Source organism: Aotus nancymaae, unplaced genomic scaffold (assembly GCF_030222135.1).
Source record: "Aotus nancymaae isolate 86718 unplaced genomic scaffold, 86718_ANA_hifiasm-v0.15.2.pri h1tg000063l, whole genome shotgun sequence".
Taxonomy (NCBI): Eukaryota; Metazoa; Chordata; class Mammalia; order Primates; family Aotidae; genus Aotus; species Aotus nancymaae.
Genome location: NW_026988477.1, coordinates 88,902 through 106,854, shown reverse-complemented (window position 1 = coordinate 106,854; position 17,953 = coordinate 88,902). Strand labels below are relative to the sequence as shown.

The window sequence follows — 17,953 nt, the reverse complement described above, 5'->3', positions numbered from 1 at the left end:
CCCCTTCTGTCTGTGACCGCCGCTCCTCCCCAGCCAAGGCCACACACCTATATTGAGGCACAGGCAGGTGTCCCTCGGGGCGAGGAGCTACCGGCGCTTTTGGAGGGATCAAGGCTCCTGGCCTGGTCCTGTGCCACAGGATCCTCAGCTGAGATTTGCAGGGTGGGGAGTCCAGGGAAGAGCGTGAATGCTGGCAAAACTCCCACCTGCCCCACCTCACTCAGGCCTAGGCACCTGCAGGGACGACCACGGGGATGCCCAGCCCAGCCTCCAGGGACCCCATCACTGAGTAGTCCTGGGGTGGGGGGTGACCCCAGCAGGCCTGGCCCTGACCGGCCCTGCTTGTCCCTAGCGCCTGGTTCGCATGAACATGCCCATCTCCAACGAGGACATGACCGTCCACTTCACGTCCACGCTGATGGCCCTCATCCGGACGGCGCTGGAGATTAAGCTGGCTCCAGGTGAGCGAGGCGACCTTGTGGGGAGGGCCCTGGGACCCAGAGATGTGCACTCCTGCCCTCAGCGCCAGCCCCAGGAGGGAGGGAGGAGGCTGAGGGGCCAGCTGTCTGCACGGGGTGCCTGCCGTGTGGGGCACTGGCTCTTTCGCCTGGCGACCGACTGCACAGCGGCACCACGGTGATCTCATTTCAGTAAGGAAGTGGAGGCGTGGTGAGACTTAATAAATTGCGTAGGTTATTCAGAGCCAGCTGGTGGTGGAGCCAGGACGTAGCCTTGGCAAGCCTCAGCACAGCCAGCGCCCTCCCTGGGGACGAGGCCGCATGCCCTCGGCCCTTCCCACAGTGAGCCCATCCCCTATCCGGTCTTCCCTTGATCAGATGGACTGAGCCACAGCAATGCCAAAGCCAGGAGAGACGCCTCAGAGCGTCTTCCCCACGGCCCCACCCCTGCGTCTGCCCCGTCTCCTGCTTCGTGCACCAGGCCCCAGTCGTCTCCCCAAGGATGCCACGCTGGCAACACCATACTGTTTCCTGCCCTGCCAGTTTTCCTCTCCACTGGATTATCTGTGTCAACATATAAACGTCGGATCATTTCCTCCATCTACAAAGTTCTCTTCCCCCCATCGGCTTCCCCGCTCTCTCCTTCCTAGCACCCCACCCTTGAGAGGTTGTCCGTGATTCCCTTTCCCACGTGCGGGGGGCTCTCCCAGCTTCACCAGAGCCGCCCTCAGGGTCTCCAGGCCTCCACAGCGCTCAACTGGAAGACCGAGGCGCGTCCCCAGCTCACGGGCTGGCCACACTTCTCCGTTTGCAGTCTTCTCTTGGATTCTTTTTTATGTCTGTTTCTTGATCCCACAAACTCTGGGTGTGCCTTTGTGCCGTGGAATGTTCTCTACACCCACTGCTTTATCATCCCACCTGTTCCCATGGCTTTAAATAGCATGAATCCAATTTTGTATTTTTAGTCCTCACTTCTCCCCTGAACTTCAGATTTCCCCCCGCAGCCTTCTCTATCTCAGTCAATGCTCAAGCCAAAACCTTAGAAGCGATCTTATTTTATTTATTATGTATTTATTTGAGATAGGGTCTCACTGTGTCACCCAGGCTGGAGTGCACTGGTGCAGTCATGGCTCACTGCAGCCTCCACCTCCCAGGCTCGAGTGATCCTCCTGCCTCAGCCTCCCAAAGTGCTGGGATTACAGGCACCACCCCTGCCCACTAATTTTTGTATGTTTTTTAGACATGGGGTTCACTGTGTTGCACAGGCTGAGGATCATCCTTTTCTCCCTTTTTCTTATCCCATTTCTGATTCATGCCTTCTATCCTATTTTCTTGACTCTTACCTTTAAACTATATCCAAAGTGTGGCCACTCCTCTCTCTTCCCCACTCTGCTGGCTCTCAGCTGTTGCTGCAGCAACTTCTGATTCATCCACTTCTGCCCTTGAGCCCTTCTGTCTGCCTTCAGCACAACAACCAGAGTGATCAGGTTAAAAATTAGACTAAGGGCTGGGTGTGGTGGCTCACACCTGTAATCCTAGCACTTTGGGAGGCCAAGGCAGGCAGATTGTCTGAGCCCAGGAGTTGGAGGCCTGCCTGGGCAGCAGGGTGAAACTCTCTCTACTATAATAGAAAAAATTAGGCTGGGCGTGGTGGCTCACGCCTGCAATCCCAGCACTTCAGAGGCCGAGGCAGGTGGATCACAAGGTCAAGAAATCGATACCATCCTGGCCAACATTGTAAAACCACGTCTCTACTAAAAATACAAAAGTTAGCTGGATGTGGTGGTGCGTGCCTGTAGTCGTAGCTACTCAGGAGGCTGAGGCAGGAGAATCTCTTGAACCCGAGAGGTGGAGGTTGCGGTGAGCTGAGATCACGCAACTAGCCTGGGCGACAGAGCGAGACTCTATCTCAAAAAAAAAAAAAAAAAAATCAGACGAAAAAAATTGATAAAGTCCTAGCTGGACAGATCAAGAAGATAGAGAAGATACAAATAACCAATATAAGCAATGAAAGAGGGAACATCTCTGCAAATCCTGTTAATGTTAAAAAGATAAGAGGCCGGGCATGGTGGCTCAAATCCATAATCCCAGCACTTTGGGAGGTAGAGGCAGGAGGATCGATTGAGGCCAGGAGTTGAAGACCAGCCTGGGTAACATAGCGAGAATCTGTCTTTACAAAAAATGGTTTAAAATAATTAGCTGGGCGTAGTGACACACACTTGTATTCCCGGCTGCTCCGGAGGCTGACGCAGGATGATCACTTGAGCCCAGGAGTTTGAGGCTGCAGTGAGCTATGACTGTGCTCTGTACTGCAGCCTGAGTGACAGAGTGAGACCCTGTCTCTTAAAAATAATAATAAAAATTTTAAATAAAACAAAGAAATGTTGTAAACAACTTTATGTCCATTTAAACAAATGAAATGAAAAAATTCCTTGAAAAACATAAACTATCATGCTCATTCAAGAATAGATAACATTCAGTTTCAACACCAGAGGACAAAAAAATAAGAACAGATAACCAAGTGCCACGGCTCATGCCTGTAATTCCAGCAGTTTTGGAGGTTGAGGCAGGAGGATCACTTGAGCCCAGGAGTTTGAGACCAGTCTGGGCAACATAGGGAACCCTGTCTCTACAAAAAATTTAAAAATTCGCTGAGTGTGGTGATGAGCACCTGTGCTCCCAGCTTCTTGGGGACGCCAGGGTGGAAGGGATGAGACATGATGGTACTGCTGCACTCCAGCCTGGGACAGAGTGAGACCCCGTCTCAAAAAATAACTTCAGTAATACCATGTTTATTAAGTAACCACTGCACTCCAGCCTGGGCAACAGGAAAGAAAATTAATTAATATAATTTACTGTATCAAAGAAAGAAAACTATGTGATTATCTCAATAGATACAGAAAAAGCATTTGACAAAATGCAACATGTATTCACGATTTTTAAAATTCTACACAAACTAGGAATTCAGGGAAGCCTCATCGTCGTGTAGACTCACACTTTTACAGTCAATTTATTTTCAACAAAGTTGCAGAGGCAATTAATGGAGAAAAGATCATCTTTTCTACAAACGATGCTGGAGAAATTTAGACAATCCTGTGCAGAAAGAGAAACACGCCTGGCATGCTGCTTTAGCTCGCTCGGGCTGCCGTAACAAAATGCTGCAGCTTGGGTGGCTTAGACAAAAGAAGTTTATTTCTCACGGTTCTGGAAGCCAGAAGTCCAAGAGCGCTGTCCTTGTGAGGTGGGTGACACTGTCGGGGCTCTCCTCTTGGCTAGTAAACAGCCGTCACCCTGCCGTGTCCTCACAGAGACCTTCCTCTGAGTGTTCAGGGAGAGAAAAAGCAAGTGGGTTTCCCGGTGTCTCCTGTGAGACTACGGATTCTGTGGATCAGGGCCCCACACTTAGGATCTCGTTGAACTGATCCCGGGGTCCTTACGGGCCCTGTGTCCAAATACAGTCACATTTGGGGGTTAGGGCTTCTACATACGGACTAGAGTAGGGGACGGCTCAATCCACAGCACGTACCTTTTACCATGTTGAAAAAATAACTTGAAATGGATTGCAGACAGAAATGTAAAATCTATTTGGGAGGCCGAGGCAGGTGGATCACGAGGTCAGGAGTTCAAGACCAGCCTGGCCAAGATGGTGAAACCCTGTCTCTACTAAAAATGCAAAACTTAGCCGGACATGGTGGCATGTGCCTGTAATCTCAGCTACTCAGGAGACAGAGGCTGAGGCAGGGAATTGCTTGAACTCAGGAGGCAGAAGTTGCAGTGAGCCGAGATTGTGCCACTGCACTCCAGCCTGGGAGACAGAGCAAGACTCTGTCTCAAAAAAAAAAAGTAAAATCTGAAATTATGAAACCTCTGTAGAAAACACAGGGCCAGGTGTGGTGGCTCATGCCTGTAATCCCAGCACTTTGGGAGACTGAGGCGGGCAGATCTCTTGAGGTCAGGAATTCAAGACCAGCCTGGCCAACATGGTGAAACCCCATTTCTACTAAAAATACAAAAAAAAAAAAAAACTAGCTGGGCATGGTGGTGGGCACCTGTAGTCCTCACTACCCAGGAGGCTGAGGCAGGAGAATCGCTGGAACCTGAGAGGCGGAGGTTGCAGTGAGCCAAGATTGTGCCACTGCACTCCAGCCTGGGCGACAGAGTGAGACTCCACCTCAAATGGAAAAATTCAACAAATTGAACTATAGTGAAACTTTTTGTATGTGAAATATATATATATATATATGTATGTATGTATTTTGAGACAGAGTCTCACTCTGTCGCCCAGGCTGGAGTGCAGTGGCACGATCTCAGCTCACTGCAGCCTCTGCCTCCCAGGTTCAAACGATTCCCCTGCCTCAGTTTCCTGAGTAGCTGGGATTATAGGCGCACACCACCGCGCCCAGCATTTTGTATTTTTAGTAGAAACAGGGTTTCACCATGTTTGCCAGGCTGGTCCCAAATTCCTGACCTCAAGAGATCTGCCCGCCTCAGTCTCCCATAGCACTGGGATTACAGGCGTGAGCCACCACGCCCCACCATGAGAGATATTTTTTTGAAAGGAGGCCAAGTGCAATGGCTTGCCCCTGTAATCCCAGCTTTGATTTGAGAGGCAAGGCGGGAAGATTGAAGCCAGGAGTTCACGACCAGTGTGGACAACAAAGTGAGGCTCTGTCTCAACAAAAAATAAATTAAAAAACCGGTCCCAGCTACTCAGGAGGCTGAGTCGGAAGGATTGCTTGAGCCCAGGAGTTCAAGGTTCTAGTGAGCTGTGATCATACCACTGCACTCTAGCCTGGGCAACAGATTGAGACCCTTTCTCAAACAAAATAAAACAAAAAACCAGAAGGAACAGACAAGACTAAAACTTGGAGAATATATTTGCCAAACACGTGTCTGCTATAGGATTAGTATTCATAATATAGGAAGAACTGTCACAACTCCCTAAGAAAACGACCCAGTCAGAACAGACAAAAGATTTGAACAGAAATGTCATCAAAGAAGATTTGTGGAAGACAAAGACATGCAAAGATGCTCAGTGTCATTAATCATTAGAGAAACCCAAAATAGTGGAACAAAAGCCACAGTGAGATTACACTCCACCACGCAACTGGAGATGCCAGAATACTTCTCAGAATGGCACTGCTTAGTGCTGAGAGGGCAAAGCAACTGGAATTCTATTGGGAAAAGAAAATAGCCCCTTAGACGGTTTGCAGTTACTTCTGTGGTCCAGCCGTTCCACTCAGGAAATGAAAGCATACATCCACACAGAAGCTACATGGAAATGTTGACAGCTTTATTCAGAATTGCACTGAACTGTGAACAACTCATACGTCCATCAGTTGGCAGTGGAGAAACGCATGGTGCATTCGTACAATTAAAGACTACTCAAGAGTGAAAGGAAACACTACCATTGCACGTGGCAGTGTGTGAGACTCACATGCACCACACTGGGTGGAGTCAGATTCAAAAGCCAGTGTGCTGTATGATGCCATGTGTGACATTCTGGAGCAAAACTATAGAGATCCGGAACACATCCGTGGTGGCAGGGGCTGCCAGTAGGACTAGGGTTTGACTCAAAGGGGCACAGAGGAATTTGGGAGTGATGGAGCTGTTGCATACCTTGACTGTGGTGCTAGGTGCATGGGTATATGCATTTACCAAAGTTCACAGAACACTAAAGGGTGACGCTTACTGCACGTGAATTGTACCTTAACAAACCTGACGTTTAAGAAGGGTGATTCTGATTGTTTTATTCCCTTGCTCAAAACCCTCCACTGCCTTCCACGCTGGGCTTCCTGCCCACCCCCTCCGTCCACCTTGCCCTGTGGCCTCCCTGGCTCCTTGGGTGACACAGCAGGGCCCGTGTACTCGAGGGCTCCTTTCCACCTTCAGGACACGCAGGCCTCCTCCTTGGGAGGCTTTGCTGGCCGTCCTGGCCCCAGCCACGGCCCTGCTGGTGTTTCCTGCTCCGTTCCCCGCTCTGCTCTCCTTGCTTTGGCACGTTTCACTCTCCAGTACGCTGTTTTTTGTGGCTTTTTGTTTTTTGACTCATTGCTACTTTATTGGTAGACTAAAGCGGTGTCAGCTCCAGAAGGGAAATTTTTTGGGGGTTTTTGGTCCCATCACTTGGAATAGTACCTGATGTTCCGTAGGTGTTCAGTAAATATTGCTGAATGAACAGACGAATGGCTTCCTCCTAAGTCCGCATTGCCCGTCCCGTGCACACAGGAACATGTAGTGTACACACACGCACATGCACACAGCGCACACACGTCAGACACACATCTGTGCACATCCAGGTGGATGCCCTGCTCACCTTCCTTCTCTGGGCAGACTCGCTGCAAGGAGAGCTGTGAGCAGCTTCTGCCTCAGCATTTCCTCCCACCGCACCCTCCTTCCAGCACCGTCTCTACCCCGTTCATCTCCCCACCTGCGCCAGCTCTGTCCCGTTGGCGGCTCTAGGGCTGCTCCTAACGTCTCTGTCTTTTCCCCTTCTCTGCCATCATCCCGGTCCAGCTGGGACGAAGCAGCATCAGTGTGACGCGGAGCTGAGGAAGGAGATTTCCATCGTGTGGGCCAATCTTCCTCAGAAGACTCTGGACTTGCTGGTACCACCCCATAAGCGTAAGTGTGAGGGTGAGAAATGCTGCCGGCCCGCACCTTTTCTGTCCCACCCAGAGTGGCTGGAAGGCTGCGGAGGCGAGGGCGAGGGACAAAGGGCGAGCCACCTTGGAGAGGAGGGCTCACCTCCTTGTGAGTGTGCGCTTGGCTCCGACCGAGGGAGCCCTGGGCGGCAGAGGAGCCACAGGAGATGAGCGTGGGTTTGTGGTGTTGAGTTCCTGGTGTGTGGAATTTATTTTTTAAAATCCAGAGAAAAGGCAGGAAGGGATCCCACAGAGATGTCAGGAGTGTGGGGAGGTCCCCAGCTCCATCTTGTACCGAGGTGTGAAGGAGCCCGGGGAGGTGCCCAGCTCTGCCTTGTGAGAGGTGCCCAGCTCTGCCTTGTGAGAGGTGTGAGGGAGAACGGTGAAGTGCCCAACTAAGTCTCGCTTTCTGGGGAGGAGACACGGGAAGGGCCCCGCATTCAGCAGAGGGGGATGGCCTCAGCGCGGCTGTGAGAGACCTCAGGAGTCACGGTGGCCAGAAGGGCCAGGTCACCATCTGGAGGAGCCCCGGTGGCCGAGTCCTGTGTTCTGCCTCAGAGCCGTCTGTCCCAGTGCATTTCCAGGAGTCCTTGTGGCGGGTGAGGGAAGGGAGGCTGTTTCCTCACCTAACTTCCACCCCGTTTCCATGGGTTCTCGGTCCCCTTCTCTGAATCTCAGCCCCTGTGTTCTCTTCCAGCCGATGAGATGACAGTGGGGAAAGTTTATGCAGCTCTGATGATATTTGACTTCTACAAGCAGAACAAGAGCACAAGAGACCAGACGCAGCAGGCTCCCGGAGGCCTCTCCCAGGTACCTGGCAGCCCTCACTTTCCCAGGAAGTCACTGTGGTGCCTCCGAGGCTTGGGCATCCTTGGGGAGTTTGACACGGGGAAGACCCACACTGTTCTTGGAAAAAGTGCCTCAGGAGAAGGAAGGGGAAAGATGCAGCTGCCTCTGTGGCCCCCAAAGTCTGGAACTACGCACAGCCTTTATGCTTTCCATGGCTGGTGGTACTGGGCAGCTCCCGACATGGAAAGCCAGCACCCAGGGCCAGAGGACAAGGGCTGCCCTGGGCAGTGTCACCGCTGTTAAGGGGTGGAAGAGAAGATGTGAAGACCATTTGAGGAGGATTGTTTGGGGAGGTGGAAGGAGAACTGTTTTCCCTTCACACAGAAACCAGGCACATTCAGATGTGTAGGTTCAGGGTCACTGTCTGTGCTTTTCTTGACTCTGGCTGAGATGGTTTGGGGGCCCGTCTTCCTGATGTCACCCTTCCCACACAGCCGTGTCTTTGGTGACCATACGTAGTCTCTCTGCTAGAAAATTGTTTAGGCGTCCAGGGTTTCCGGGGATGCTAATCCAGTCCTCAGCTGGGTGAGGCCAGACCTTCCATTCTGACATCTGGGTGGACATCACTAGTCCAGCCAGCAGTCTTCCCCAGCCCTGAAGTCTCAGAATTCTGCTCAGCCCAACCGTAACCCTAACTCCTACCAGCCAATTCAGGGTGATCATTAGATGGAATCTTGTTGCCACCTGTAATCTGGTCCAATCCCGTAATTGTGCAGCAGGGAAACTGAGGTTTTGGGAGGTGACATGGCTTTCCTGAAGTCATGACAGGCCCGGGGGTTTGTGGAGATGCTGTAAGGGTCCCTTGGCCTGCTTCATTGTTCTGGTCACATGCTCATATTTAGGGACAGGGTGTGAACAGGGAAAGCCGGTGGCCCCTTGCTAAGGGGACAGAGCCCTGACGCTGGGCGTGAACATCGCCCTGTGCCGTGTGGTCAGAGCAGGTCAAGGAGGCCGCGTCGCAGGCCCATCGGGTCTTTCCCTTCCCTTTGCCTCCTTTGCAGATGGGTCCTGTGTCCCTGTTCCACCCTTTGAAGGCCACCCTGGAGCAGACGCAGCCGGCTGTGCTCCGAGGAGCCCGGGTTTTCCTTCGACAGAAGAGTTCCGCCTCCCTCAGCAATGGCGGGGCCATGTGAGTATCCGGATGGACAGCAGGGGGCCCAAGGCCAGTAAAGGAGGAAGCAGACATCTCATTTCCTTGACCTCCCTGGCTCTCACTTCCGCTGGCCTCTGAGTCCACCAGCTTGGAGGCACCTGAGGGGTACGTCTGCCACCCGACCGTGTACCCCGGCCCTTGGCTGCCCTCCAAGGACAGAGCCCAGGTCACGTCTCAGTTCTCAGGGGCTGGCTCTCATGCAGATGCTTCTTGTCCTTCCTGCCTGAGAGCAGTCCAGGGCTCTTCTTTTGCTGGGACTTTAAAATTGTTCCCTGTGACATTAGACAGGTGCCTCATCGAACCCACCTTCCTAACGGCACTTAGACCATGTCCCGTTCCCGCCGCACGCACCCGCTTCCCTTTCAGACGAGCGGCCCCTGCCCCTGCTCCTCGTCGGCCCTCCATGGCAGCAGATGCTGAGACTCCGACTCCAGCTCCCACCCCTTTCTGTCAGTGGCCTGCCGCTCTGACCTTTCTAACCCTGTGAGACACTTTTCCTCTCAGATCTCCACTTTGGCACTGATTTCTGAAGCCGTTATGTTTTGTAACAAATTGGTAAGGTTCTTTTTTATCACTTACCCTTGCCACAGTATTTCTTGATAACAAAGCACCCAGAAGCAGGTAACTTAAAAGAACCACCACTTTTTCCCACTGTGTCCCAGGAAAGTGTGCCCCCAAATCTCAGGACCCAGATCCTGGGGACGGACTCCCGAGCCCCCAGCAGGCCCCCGTTCCCACACTCTGCTTTGGGCATGCTGATGAAAACCTTTCTTTCATTTAAACTCCTGATTCTGCTTGTATGTGTAGGTGGGAGGGGATGGTGAGGTGTCTGGGGTTTATGTAAGCCAAGCTTTCAGCAGGAAATTGAGCTTCTGTTATTTCTGTGATGATAGTTTCTACCTAAATCAATTATAACTCCTGTATGGCAAGATAAGGAACACCCATTCAGACTGGGTCTGGCGAGGGTGTTTATTGAGCCATTTAGTGAGCGTGTTGAGCATACACCTGGCCTTGGATATGGTGTGATTTCAGGGTTATCAGTGCATCAGGGGCCAGCTCTGACCATTCTCCTCTCGGCACCAGCCTGCCGCCGCGGCCGCTCTTGGCCCAGTGCCGGCAGGGGCCGCAGTGCCCCAGACAGCATGGAAAGAGAAGAGCTGCTCGCAGCTCTCAGAAGATAAAGGATGGGGCTTCTCAGAAGCCCCAGCAACCACCAGTGTGTTTCTCTGCCATCTCTGCACACACTGCTGTGATCAGAGTGTGGTCCACTGAGACCATCAGGCTCCACTCTGAGCTCAGAGTGATCAGTGCTACTCAACCTGCAAGACCAAGAATGTAGTCAGCGCTTCACCGAACATGGGAATGAGCACTCACCCAAGCAGATTCCATGCCAGCTGGGAGACCAGTGATGAGAAATACCAGTGCAAGGGTATCTCCGGGTGGGACCATTGGGGCAGGCAGATGGGGAGCACGTGTGGGGTGGCCTCCACCAGAAGGCTCCACCCCAGCAGAGAGCCAAGGGATGGAAAGACTCGTCACGGTTGGGGGTGGAGTGGGGTGGGGCAGAGAAGTGAGGAGGAGCCACCATCAAGGGACCCCTGGGGGAAGAAGCCCCTGGAAGAGTCCCGGGCAAGGCCACCCCGTCCCAGCTCATCCCCTCCATGACAGCTTCTTCTGTGCCCGTCCCAGCTCATCCCCTCCCCAACAGCTGCTCCCAAGCCTGGCCCAGTCCTCCCCTCCGTGACAGCTTCTCTTGCTGTCTGCTAGCACAGGCAGGACTTCTGCAGCTACTGTCCTAATGCAGGCTCTACACAGGGCCGCCTTCCTCCCCACGATAACCCAGTGTGGCAAGGACGGTCCCTGCTCCCACGTCACAGATCGGCCCCTCGTCCAGATCAGGGGTGGCAGGCCCAGGCCCGCCTCACACTTGAGCACGTGGGGCCAGGAGCTGGTGCTCTGCGTCCTCTCTGCCACTCTGAATCCATTCCTGCTCTGACCCTGTTTTGGATCCATGTCCTTTGATGAGGCTTTGCTTGGGTCCAGCATGCACAGGCCATGTTGGGGCCCCCTGGCCTCTGCTGCGTGTGGTGGAGACGCCTGGCGGGTTGAAGCGCCGGGCTGTTGGGGAGGCCCCTGCGGCTTCTGACTCTACAGGAGTCCATTCATCTTTTCTGCCACAGACAGAACCAAGAGGGTGGCATCAAGGAGTCTGTCTCCTGGGGCACTCAGAGGACCCAGGATGCACCCCTCGAGGCCAGGCCACCCCTGGAGCGTGGCCACTCCACAGAGATCCCTGTGGGGCAGTCAGGAACCCTGGTGAGCATCCCCGGGGGCCAGTGAGACTGGAATGGGGGATACGTGAGATCTGGATGGAGGACGTGTGAGACCGGGATGGGGACATGTGAGCCGGGGGCGGGGGACGTGTGAGACGGGGGCGGGGGACGTGTGAGACCGGGGCGGGGGGCGTGTGAGACCGGGGCGGGGGGCGTGTGAGACCGGGGCGGGGGGCGTGTGAGACGGGGGCGGGGGGCGTGTGAGACGGGGGCGGGGGGCGTGTGAGACGGGGGCGGGGGGCGTGTGAGACAGGGGATGGGGGGCGTGTGAGACGGGGGTGGGGAGTGTGAACAGGGATGGGGGTATGTGACACTAGGATGGGGGACATGTGAACAGCAGTGGGGGTTAGGTGAGACTGAGGTGAATTTGGGTGATACTGCGGTGCCCCATGGGGTGAGTCCGGGGAGGGGTCGGATGAGTCACGGGGTGGGACTAGGCGAGTGCTCTCTCCCCAGGCTGTGGATGTTCAGATGCAGAGCATGACCCGGAGGGGCCCCGATGGGGAGCCACAGCCCGGGCTGGAGAGCCAGGGCCGAGCGGCCTCCATGCCCCGCCTTGCTGCCGAGACTCAGGTGGGTGTCCTGGGAGGGTCCAGGACCTGGGGCTGGCAAGTGGGGGGTGGGGAAGTGGGGTTGTGGCTCTGGGTATCCCGCAGGTGAGGAGACCTGGGGTGGAGAGGGCTGGGGTCCCACGTGTGGAGCTCTTTGCTGAGGTGGGAGCAGGCACTCCAGGCAGCCCTGACTGGGCCCCGACAGAGGTGCAGCCTGGGTGCCTTAAGCACTAAATCTTCTCCAGAGGGTGGGTCAGGTCCAGTAGATGCTGCTGGGACAGCTGTGCCTGTTCTCAGCCTCCCGTCAGGGGCCGTGGGGCCTAGGGACCCCCCTCTCGCCCCGTCATGTTCTGCTCCTCTCTGGGACTCTACTCCCGCCACTAACCTCACCCTCATCCAGTAAATCTCACCACCACCTCAGTCCCATCTCTCCCGCCTGAGGCTCTGTGGAGGACCCTCCCTGCTCACAGACAGTCCCCGGACCACTTCCGCTACCGAGCTCCTTGTTGGGCTCTCCTCTTTCTGGGACACGCACTTCGGGTTAAGGAAGAGGAATCTGGCCTGGGGATGGCCTAGGCCCCGTGTCTCCCAGGGGAGGCTCCTACCACAAGGACACTGGGAGGGTCGCCCTCGGAGGCTGCTCTGGGAACGCCGTGCCCCAACCTCCGAGGCTGGGGAGGAGCTCCAGGCCCTTCTGCAACCTGAGCCCGCTCCAGGTGACCAAAAGTGATGGGAGCCCCCTGTGCCACCCGCCCCTCGGCCGTCCTGGGCTGTGGAGCTGTGGACCTGGACCTTGTCTGTGACTCTTCCCTCCCCACTGCTGTGGCCGGCAGACCCTTCTCCTTTCCTCACTGCCCCTCCCCCCTCTTCCCACCAGTCCTTCCTCCCTTGTCTCTTTCCCTGCCCCACTGTGCCCTCCTGGGCACTGCCTGGCGAGTGGGTGCAGGCTGAGACTCCTGCAGCCTGTCCTGGGGCCTCCTTCACACATGTGATGTGCTGGTGGCTGTGGGTGAGTGTACCTGGGAGGACCCACCCCACCCCACCCCACCCCTGCCAGATCTCTTCCACGGGTCCTGATTCCAGCTGTGGAAGCAGGTCAGGCGTCAGTCCACCCCATCTCTTCCTGGCAGGACACACGGGATGGGCCGGGGACTCAGGCACCGTCTGCCCCCAGCCTGCCCGCCTGGGATACAGCACAGGTCCTGACTGTGAGACCAAGACGGAGGACGTGTGGCCCCTCAATCTGGCCTGCTCCACCACCCCTCCCCTACCTGCATCCCCGCTGACCCCAGTGCCTCCCCAAGACCCGCTCTTAGGCCGTGTGCCCACCGTGTCCTTTGTCTGCAGCCCGTCGCAGATGCCAGCCCCATGAAGCGCTCCATCTCCACGCTGGCCCAGCGCCCCCACGGGGCTCATCTCTGCAGCACCACCCCGGACCGCCCGCCCCCTAGCCAGGCGCCGCACCACCACCACCACCGCTGTCACCGCCGCAGGGACAGGAAGCAGAGGTCCCTGGAGAAGGGGCCCAGCCTGTCTGCCGAGACGGATGGCGGTGCGTGCGGAGGGGCCCGGGGAGCCCCTCGGGGAGCCGTGGCCCGAGTCAGGGTGTCCAAGCAGCCCGTGGGGACCCTCTTCCTTTGTGGGCCTCATGACCCCATAACCAGCTGGAGCAGGGTGGGGTTGAGGCCCAGGCCCTAACCCTCACCCCAGGCCTCCCCTGACACCGCCTGAATTCTCTCCTGCTGGTCCTGGGGGTCAGGGGTCCCTGCCTTGGGCCTGGCCGTGCTAACTTCTCCTCTTCCCTGGCCAGCACCAAGCAGTGCTGCGGGGCCGGGGCTGCCCCTGGGAGAGGGGCCCACAGGCTGCAGGCGGGAGCGAGAGCGCCGGCAGGAGCGGGGCCGGTCCCAGGAGCGGAGGCAGCCCTCATCCTCCTCCTCAGAGAAGCAGCGCTTCTACTCCTGCGACCGCTTCGGGGGCCGCGAGCCCCCAAAGCCCAAGCCCTCCCTCAGCAGCCACCCCACATCACCGACAGCTGGCCAGGAGCCAGGACCCCACCCCCAGGTAAGAGGAGCAGGTGGGCAGGTCAGGGCCCAGCAGCCTCTCCCTCGGCCCGGCGGCCCTGTCCCGCAGGCTCCTCTCCCTAGGGCCTCCCCACTGCACTTCGTCATTCCCAGCAACCCCAAGCGCTGGGCGCCCTGTCCCAGAGCCGCATCGGCACCCCAGCCCCGCCGTGTCCTCCTCAGGCTCCTGCCTGGGTCACCCTGTGACGGCGGATGTGCGTCCTCATCCACTCTCAGACCTGAGACTCCGAATCCACACCTCTCTCTCCGTCCCCTCCGACGCGCCTTCCCTGACTGCGGTCGTTGGGCTTTTGTTCTGTCCTCCTCCCTGGGCCCCGCCTGTCCCTTCCCATCACCTGCTGTCCCCCACCCCGTTCCTGGGCCTGATCGTGACCATCGCCCTTCCTCACACACAGTGTGTCCCCCGTGGCCTCCCTCTCTCCTCCCTGCCCACTGGGCGCCTGTGTGCGATGTGCTCTATTGGTTCGGTTTTGTATGTTTGATTTGTTTAGGGCAGTGGTTCCGTGAACGGGAGCCCCTTGCTGTCGACATCTGGTGCTAGCACCCCTGGGCGCGGTGGGCGGAGGCAGCTCCCCCAGACGCCCTTGACTCCTCGCCCCAGTATCACCTACAAGACGGCCAACTCCTCACCTGTCCACTTCGCCGGGGCCCAGACCAGCCTCCCTGCCTTCTCCCCGGGCCGGCTCAGCCGTGGGCTCTCCGAACACAACGCCCTGCTCCAGAGAGACCCCCTCAGCCAGCCCCTGGCCCCCGGCTCTCGGATCGGCTCCGACCCTTATCTGGGGCAGCGTCTGGATGGTGAGGCCTCTGTCCACGCCCTGCCTGAGGACACGCTCACCTTCGAGGAGGCCGTGGCCACCAACTCGGGCCGCTCTTCTAGGACTTCCTACGTGTCCTCCCTGACCTCCCAGTCTCACCCTCTCCGCCGCGTGCCCAATGGCTACCACTGCACCCTGGGACTCAGCTCGGGCGGCCGAGCACGGCACAGCTACCCCCACCCTGACCAAGACCACTGGTGCTAGGTGCACCGTGACCACCCGACGCCTGCACGCAGCAGGTGCGTGTTCCAGTGGATGAGTTCTATCATCCACGTGGGGCAGCAGCCCTAGGGGGAGGCCTCGCCCACCTTAGTGAGACTCCTGCGGCCCCTCTCTCCCCCTCCTCCCCTCTTTTATTCTAGATGACGAATAAAGCCCTGTTAGAGGATGCGGCTCTTTCTGTCCCCTTCCTGTCCTGCCTTCCTGGGTCTTGTACCACACACCAGACCCTAAACCGGAGGCTGCTGTGTGTGGCTGAGAAGGACCCAGGAGTCCAAATCCAGCGTCCTGAGACTCAGCATCCAGGGTGGGTGCTTGGAGCCGTCGTGAGGAGCTCTGCATCCTGTGGGGAGCACCCTTCACGTGGCCGTGCGGCGCAGACAAGCAGGGCCCGCTTGAAAGCACGGCGAGACCTCCGGACGGTGGGGATGGGGAGCGGGACGCAGGCTCGCACCAGCCGTGGCTTGTGTGGCCATCGGTGTCAGTGAACGCTCGCTCAGACGCGCTCTGTCCCTCTCCCGGACGCTGTCGGCCCCACAGGGACCGAGTTGGAAAGTGTTCTTGCTGTAGTTTTGAGTTTTAATTGCAACACCCCTCACTCTTCTGTCACTTCTATATACTCGATGTAGGAAAAATAGAAAACCAGAAAAATGGGGACAGAAATGTTCACATAACTAACAAATCAAAGCTGTGGAAGAAGGATGTCAGCTTTGTGCCACGTGTCTTTGTGGCTTGTGTGAGGAGACTCCCTGTGCAGCTGTGTCCGGTCCAGGCGGACCCCAGGTGGCCCCTGGCTCCGCTGCTCTTGACCAAGTGCCTGACCGCCAGGCCCTCACACCCAGGCTCCTGGGCACTGTGGCGTGAGACGAGGCCTCCGGAACCATCGTGGGAGGATGTGCAAAGTGCTCGCAGTGGCAGCCAGGTAGCACGCCCTTGCCAGGGGAGAGCCCTGGACGTCATGGTGGGAAACAGGGCAGCCGTTTGTGGTCCTCCCACGAGCAGACGGATTTCCAGGGAAGCCACAGGGCAGCTGACCATGTGCTTGTGTGAGGCATGTTCAGTCTGTTCTGCATCGGATTCTCAGGGCACACCTTGTGGTGTGTGAAATAGGTTTCTTTCCACATATGGCAGAAGACAGGGAAAGGCTGGCAGGATGGAGGTAGACACTGGCTGGTGGCTTGGATATGGGGCCGTCAGGGCAGGAGGGAGGAAGCCCCAGCTGGAATGAAACTCGGAGAAAGTGACCAAGGGAGGACACGGCTCCCGGTGCTGAGGCTATTCACCTGACGCCCAGCACTGTCCTGGCACCAGACGCAGGGAGCAGGCAGTCAAGTGAGTCTGCCCCTATGGCCGCGCTCAGGAGAGAAAGACCACACTCAGGACACTGTTCAAGGTGCACAAGATGCCGGGAGTCCCTTTGTTTTGTGAAGAAAGGGAGCATTTAGAGCAGTTGGTGGTGGTGTGTCCTCCGTGTTCTGAAATTCCAGATGATCTGTGTTGGATTCTTGGCTTCTACCCCATGATCCTCCTCAAAGAAATTGTGTGTGATGTGTGTGCGTGTGTCTGTGTCACAGGAGACGCAGTGCCTGTGCAGGTGTGTTTAGTGTGTGGATGTCATTAATCCATAGGGCTATGCAACAAAAGACACATTTAATAGAAATAAAACACAAGACCGCTGCCTGGTCTGGGGTTCAGCATGATTGTGACCAAACCTTTTTATAGAATTTCCTTACCTGAAGGCACAACACTCTGAAACTTTAAAGATAACAGAATATTTTATTCCAATAGAATAAACCGGGAATCTCGGACTGTGCATGTGATCACGTTGCAGATAGAAGGATGTGTATTTTGACACCGATGTTTCGTCTCTTGTTCCCCCTGCTGCCAGCCCATGTTACCTTGGGTGTCAGATGTGTCCATTCCATGCAAAACCACAGCCATTTCCCCAGGGAGTGTTGGGTCAAGAATACGCTTTTCTAGACCCACACAGCCCAGCTGGCTTGTCTGGACTCTTGTAGGCATTGGAATTGATGAACCTCACAGGGAGGGGAGAAAATAGACATCATGTCTTGTTTTCCTGACTTTGGCTTTTGTTTCTCACTGTGTCTTCTCCAGCTATCATATATGTTCCCTGAATCTCATAGTGAGTTGCCAAATTTGAAATGCATCACCCAGTTGTCTGCATCTGGAACCAGTCAAGCAGTGGCTGTAGTTTGAACAAGTTATGTGTGCATGTAACATATATACATATATACATATATACAAGGATGTGCATGATGTATATCTTCGTACTTTTTGATACAATGTATTCATTTGTTAATTTTTAATTATATTTGATATAAATCAAAGGTTTGTTGCAAAACTTTATATTTAAGAAGTGTTAAAAAAAGAAGTCCCAACCATGCAATCCAGCTGGGACCTACTTAAAAAAAATTCTGTGATTGACTAGTTTGCTGCCTGAGTAATATTTATCAGCCAAACTTTGGATTCTGCTATTGTTTCTACAATGACATTTTGTATGAAGCAAAGTCCTTGGATTAAAATAAAAACTTAGCAAAAAATCAAAAACAAAGCCCCACCATGCTGCCATTGGTATATGCAAGGGTGTGGACTGGGGGTGCACTGCCAGGAGGGGTCAGAAGAAGGTAAGAACTGTTTTGTTTTTTGAGACAGAGTTTTGCTCTCATCGCCCAGGTTGGAGTACAGCGGCGCAATCTGGGCTCACCGCAACCTCTGCCTCCCAAGTTCAAGTGATTTTCCTGCCTCAGCCTCCTGAGCAGCTGGGATTACAGGTGCACATCACCATGCCCAGATAATTTTTGTATTTTTAGTAGAGACAGGGTTTCA

The 17,953-nt window shown here is 55.5% G+C and overlaps 1 protein-coding gene across 2 annotated transcripts in view; it reads left to right on the top strand.

The window, feature by feature from the left end:
* CACNA1B (calcium voltage-gated channel subunit alpha1 B) overlaps window positions 1-17,671 on the top strand; it is a 251,939-nt gene extending 234,268 nt beyond the window's left edge. The window contains exons 38-46 of one of the 2 annotated variants that reach the window (XM_064366034.1): window positions 353-461; window positions 6,975-7,082; window positions 7,800-7,912; window positions 8,953-9,080; window positions 11,285-11,420; window positions 11,894-12,010; window positions 13,336-13,540; window positions 13,799-14,049; window positions 14,561-17,671. In XM_064366034.1, coding sequence (XP_064222104.1) covers window positions 353-461; window positions 6,975-7,082; window positions 7,800-7,912; window positions 8,953-9,080; window positions 11,285-11,420; window positions 11,894-12,010; window positions 13,336-13,540; window positions 13,799-14,049; window positions 14,561-15,091 — 1,698 coding nt within the window. In that variant the 3' untranslated portion in view covers window positions 15,092-17,671. Of the gene's footprint in view, window positions 1-352; window positions 462-6,974; window positions 7,083-7,799; window positions 7,913-8,952; window positions 9,081-11,284; window positions 11,421-11,893; window positions 12,011-13,335; window positions 13,541-13,798; window positions 14,050-14,560 lie in introns of those variants that run through there. The other variant, XR_010338694.1, reaches the window with a different exon arrangement.
* Window positions 17,672-17,953: the final 282 nt, after the last annotated feature.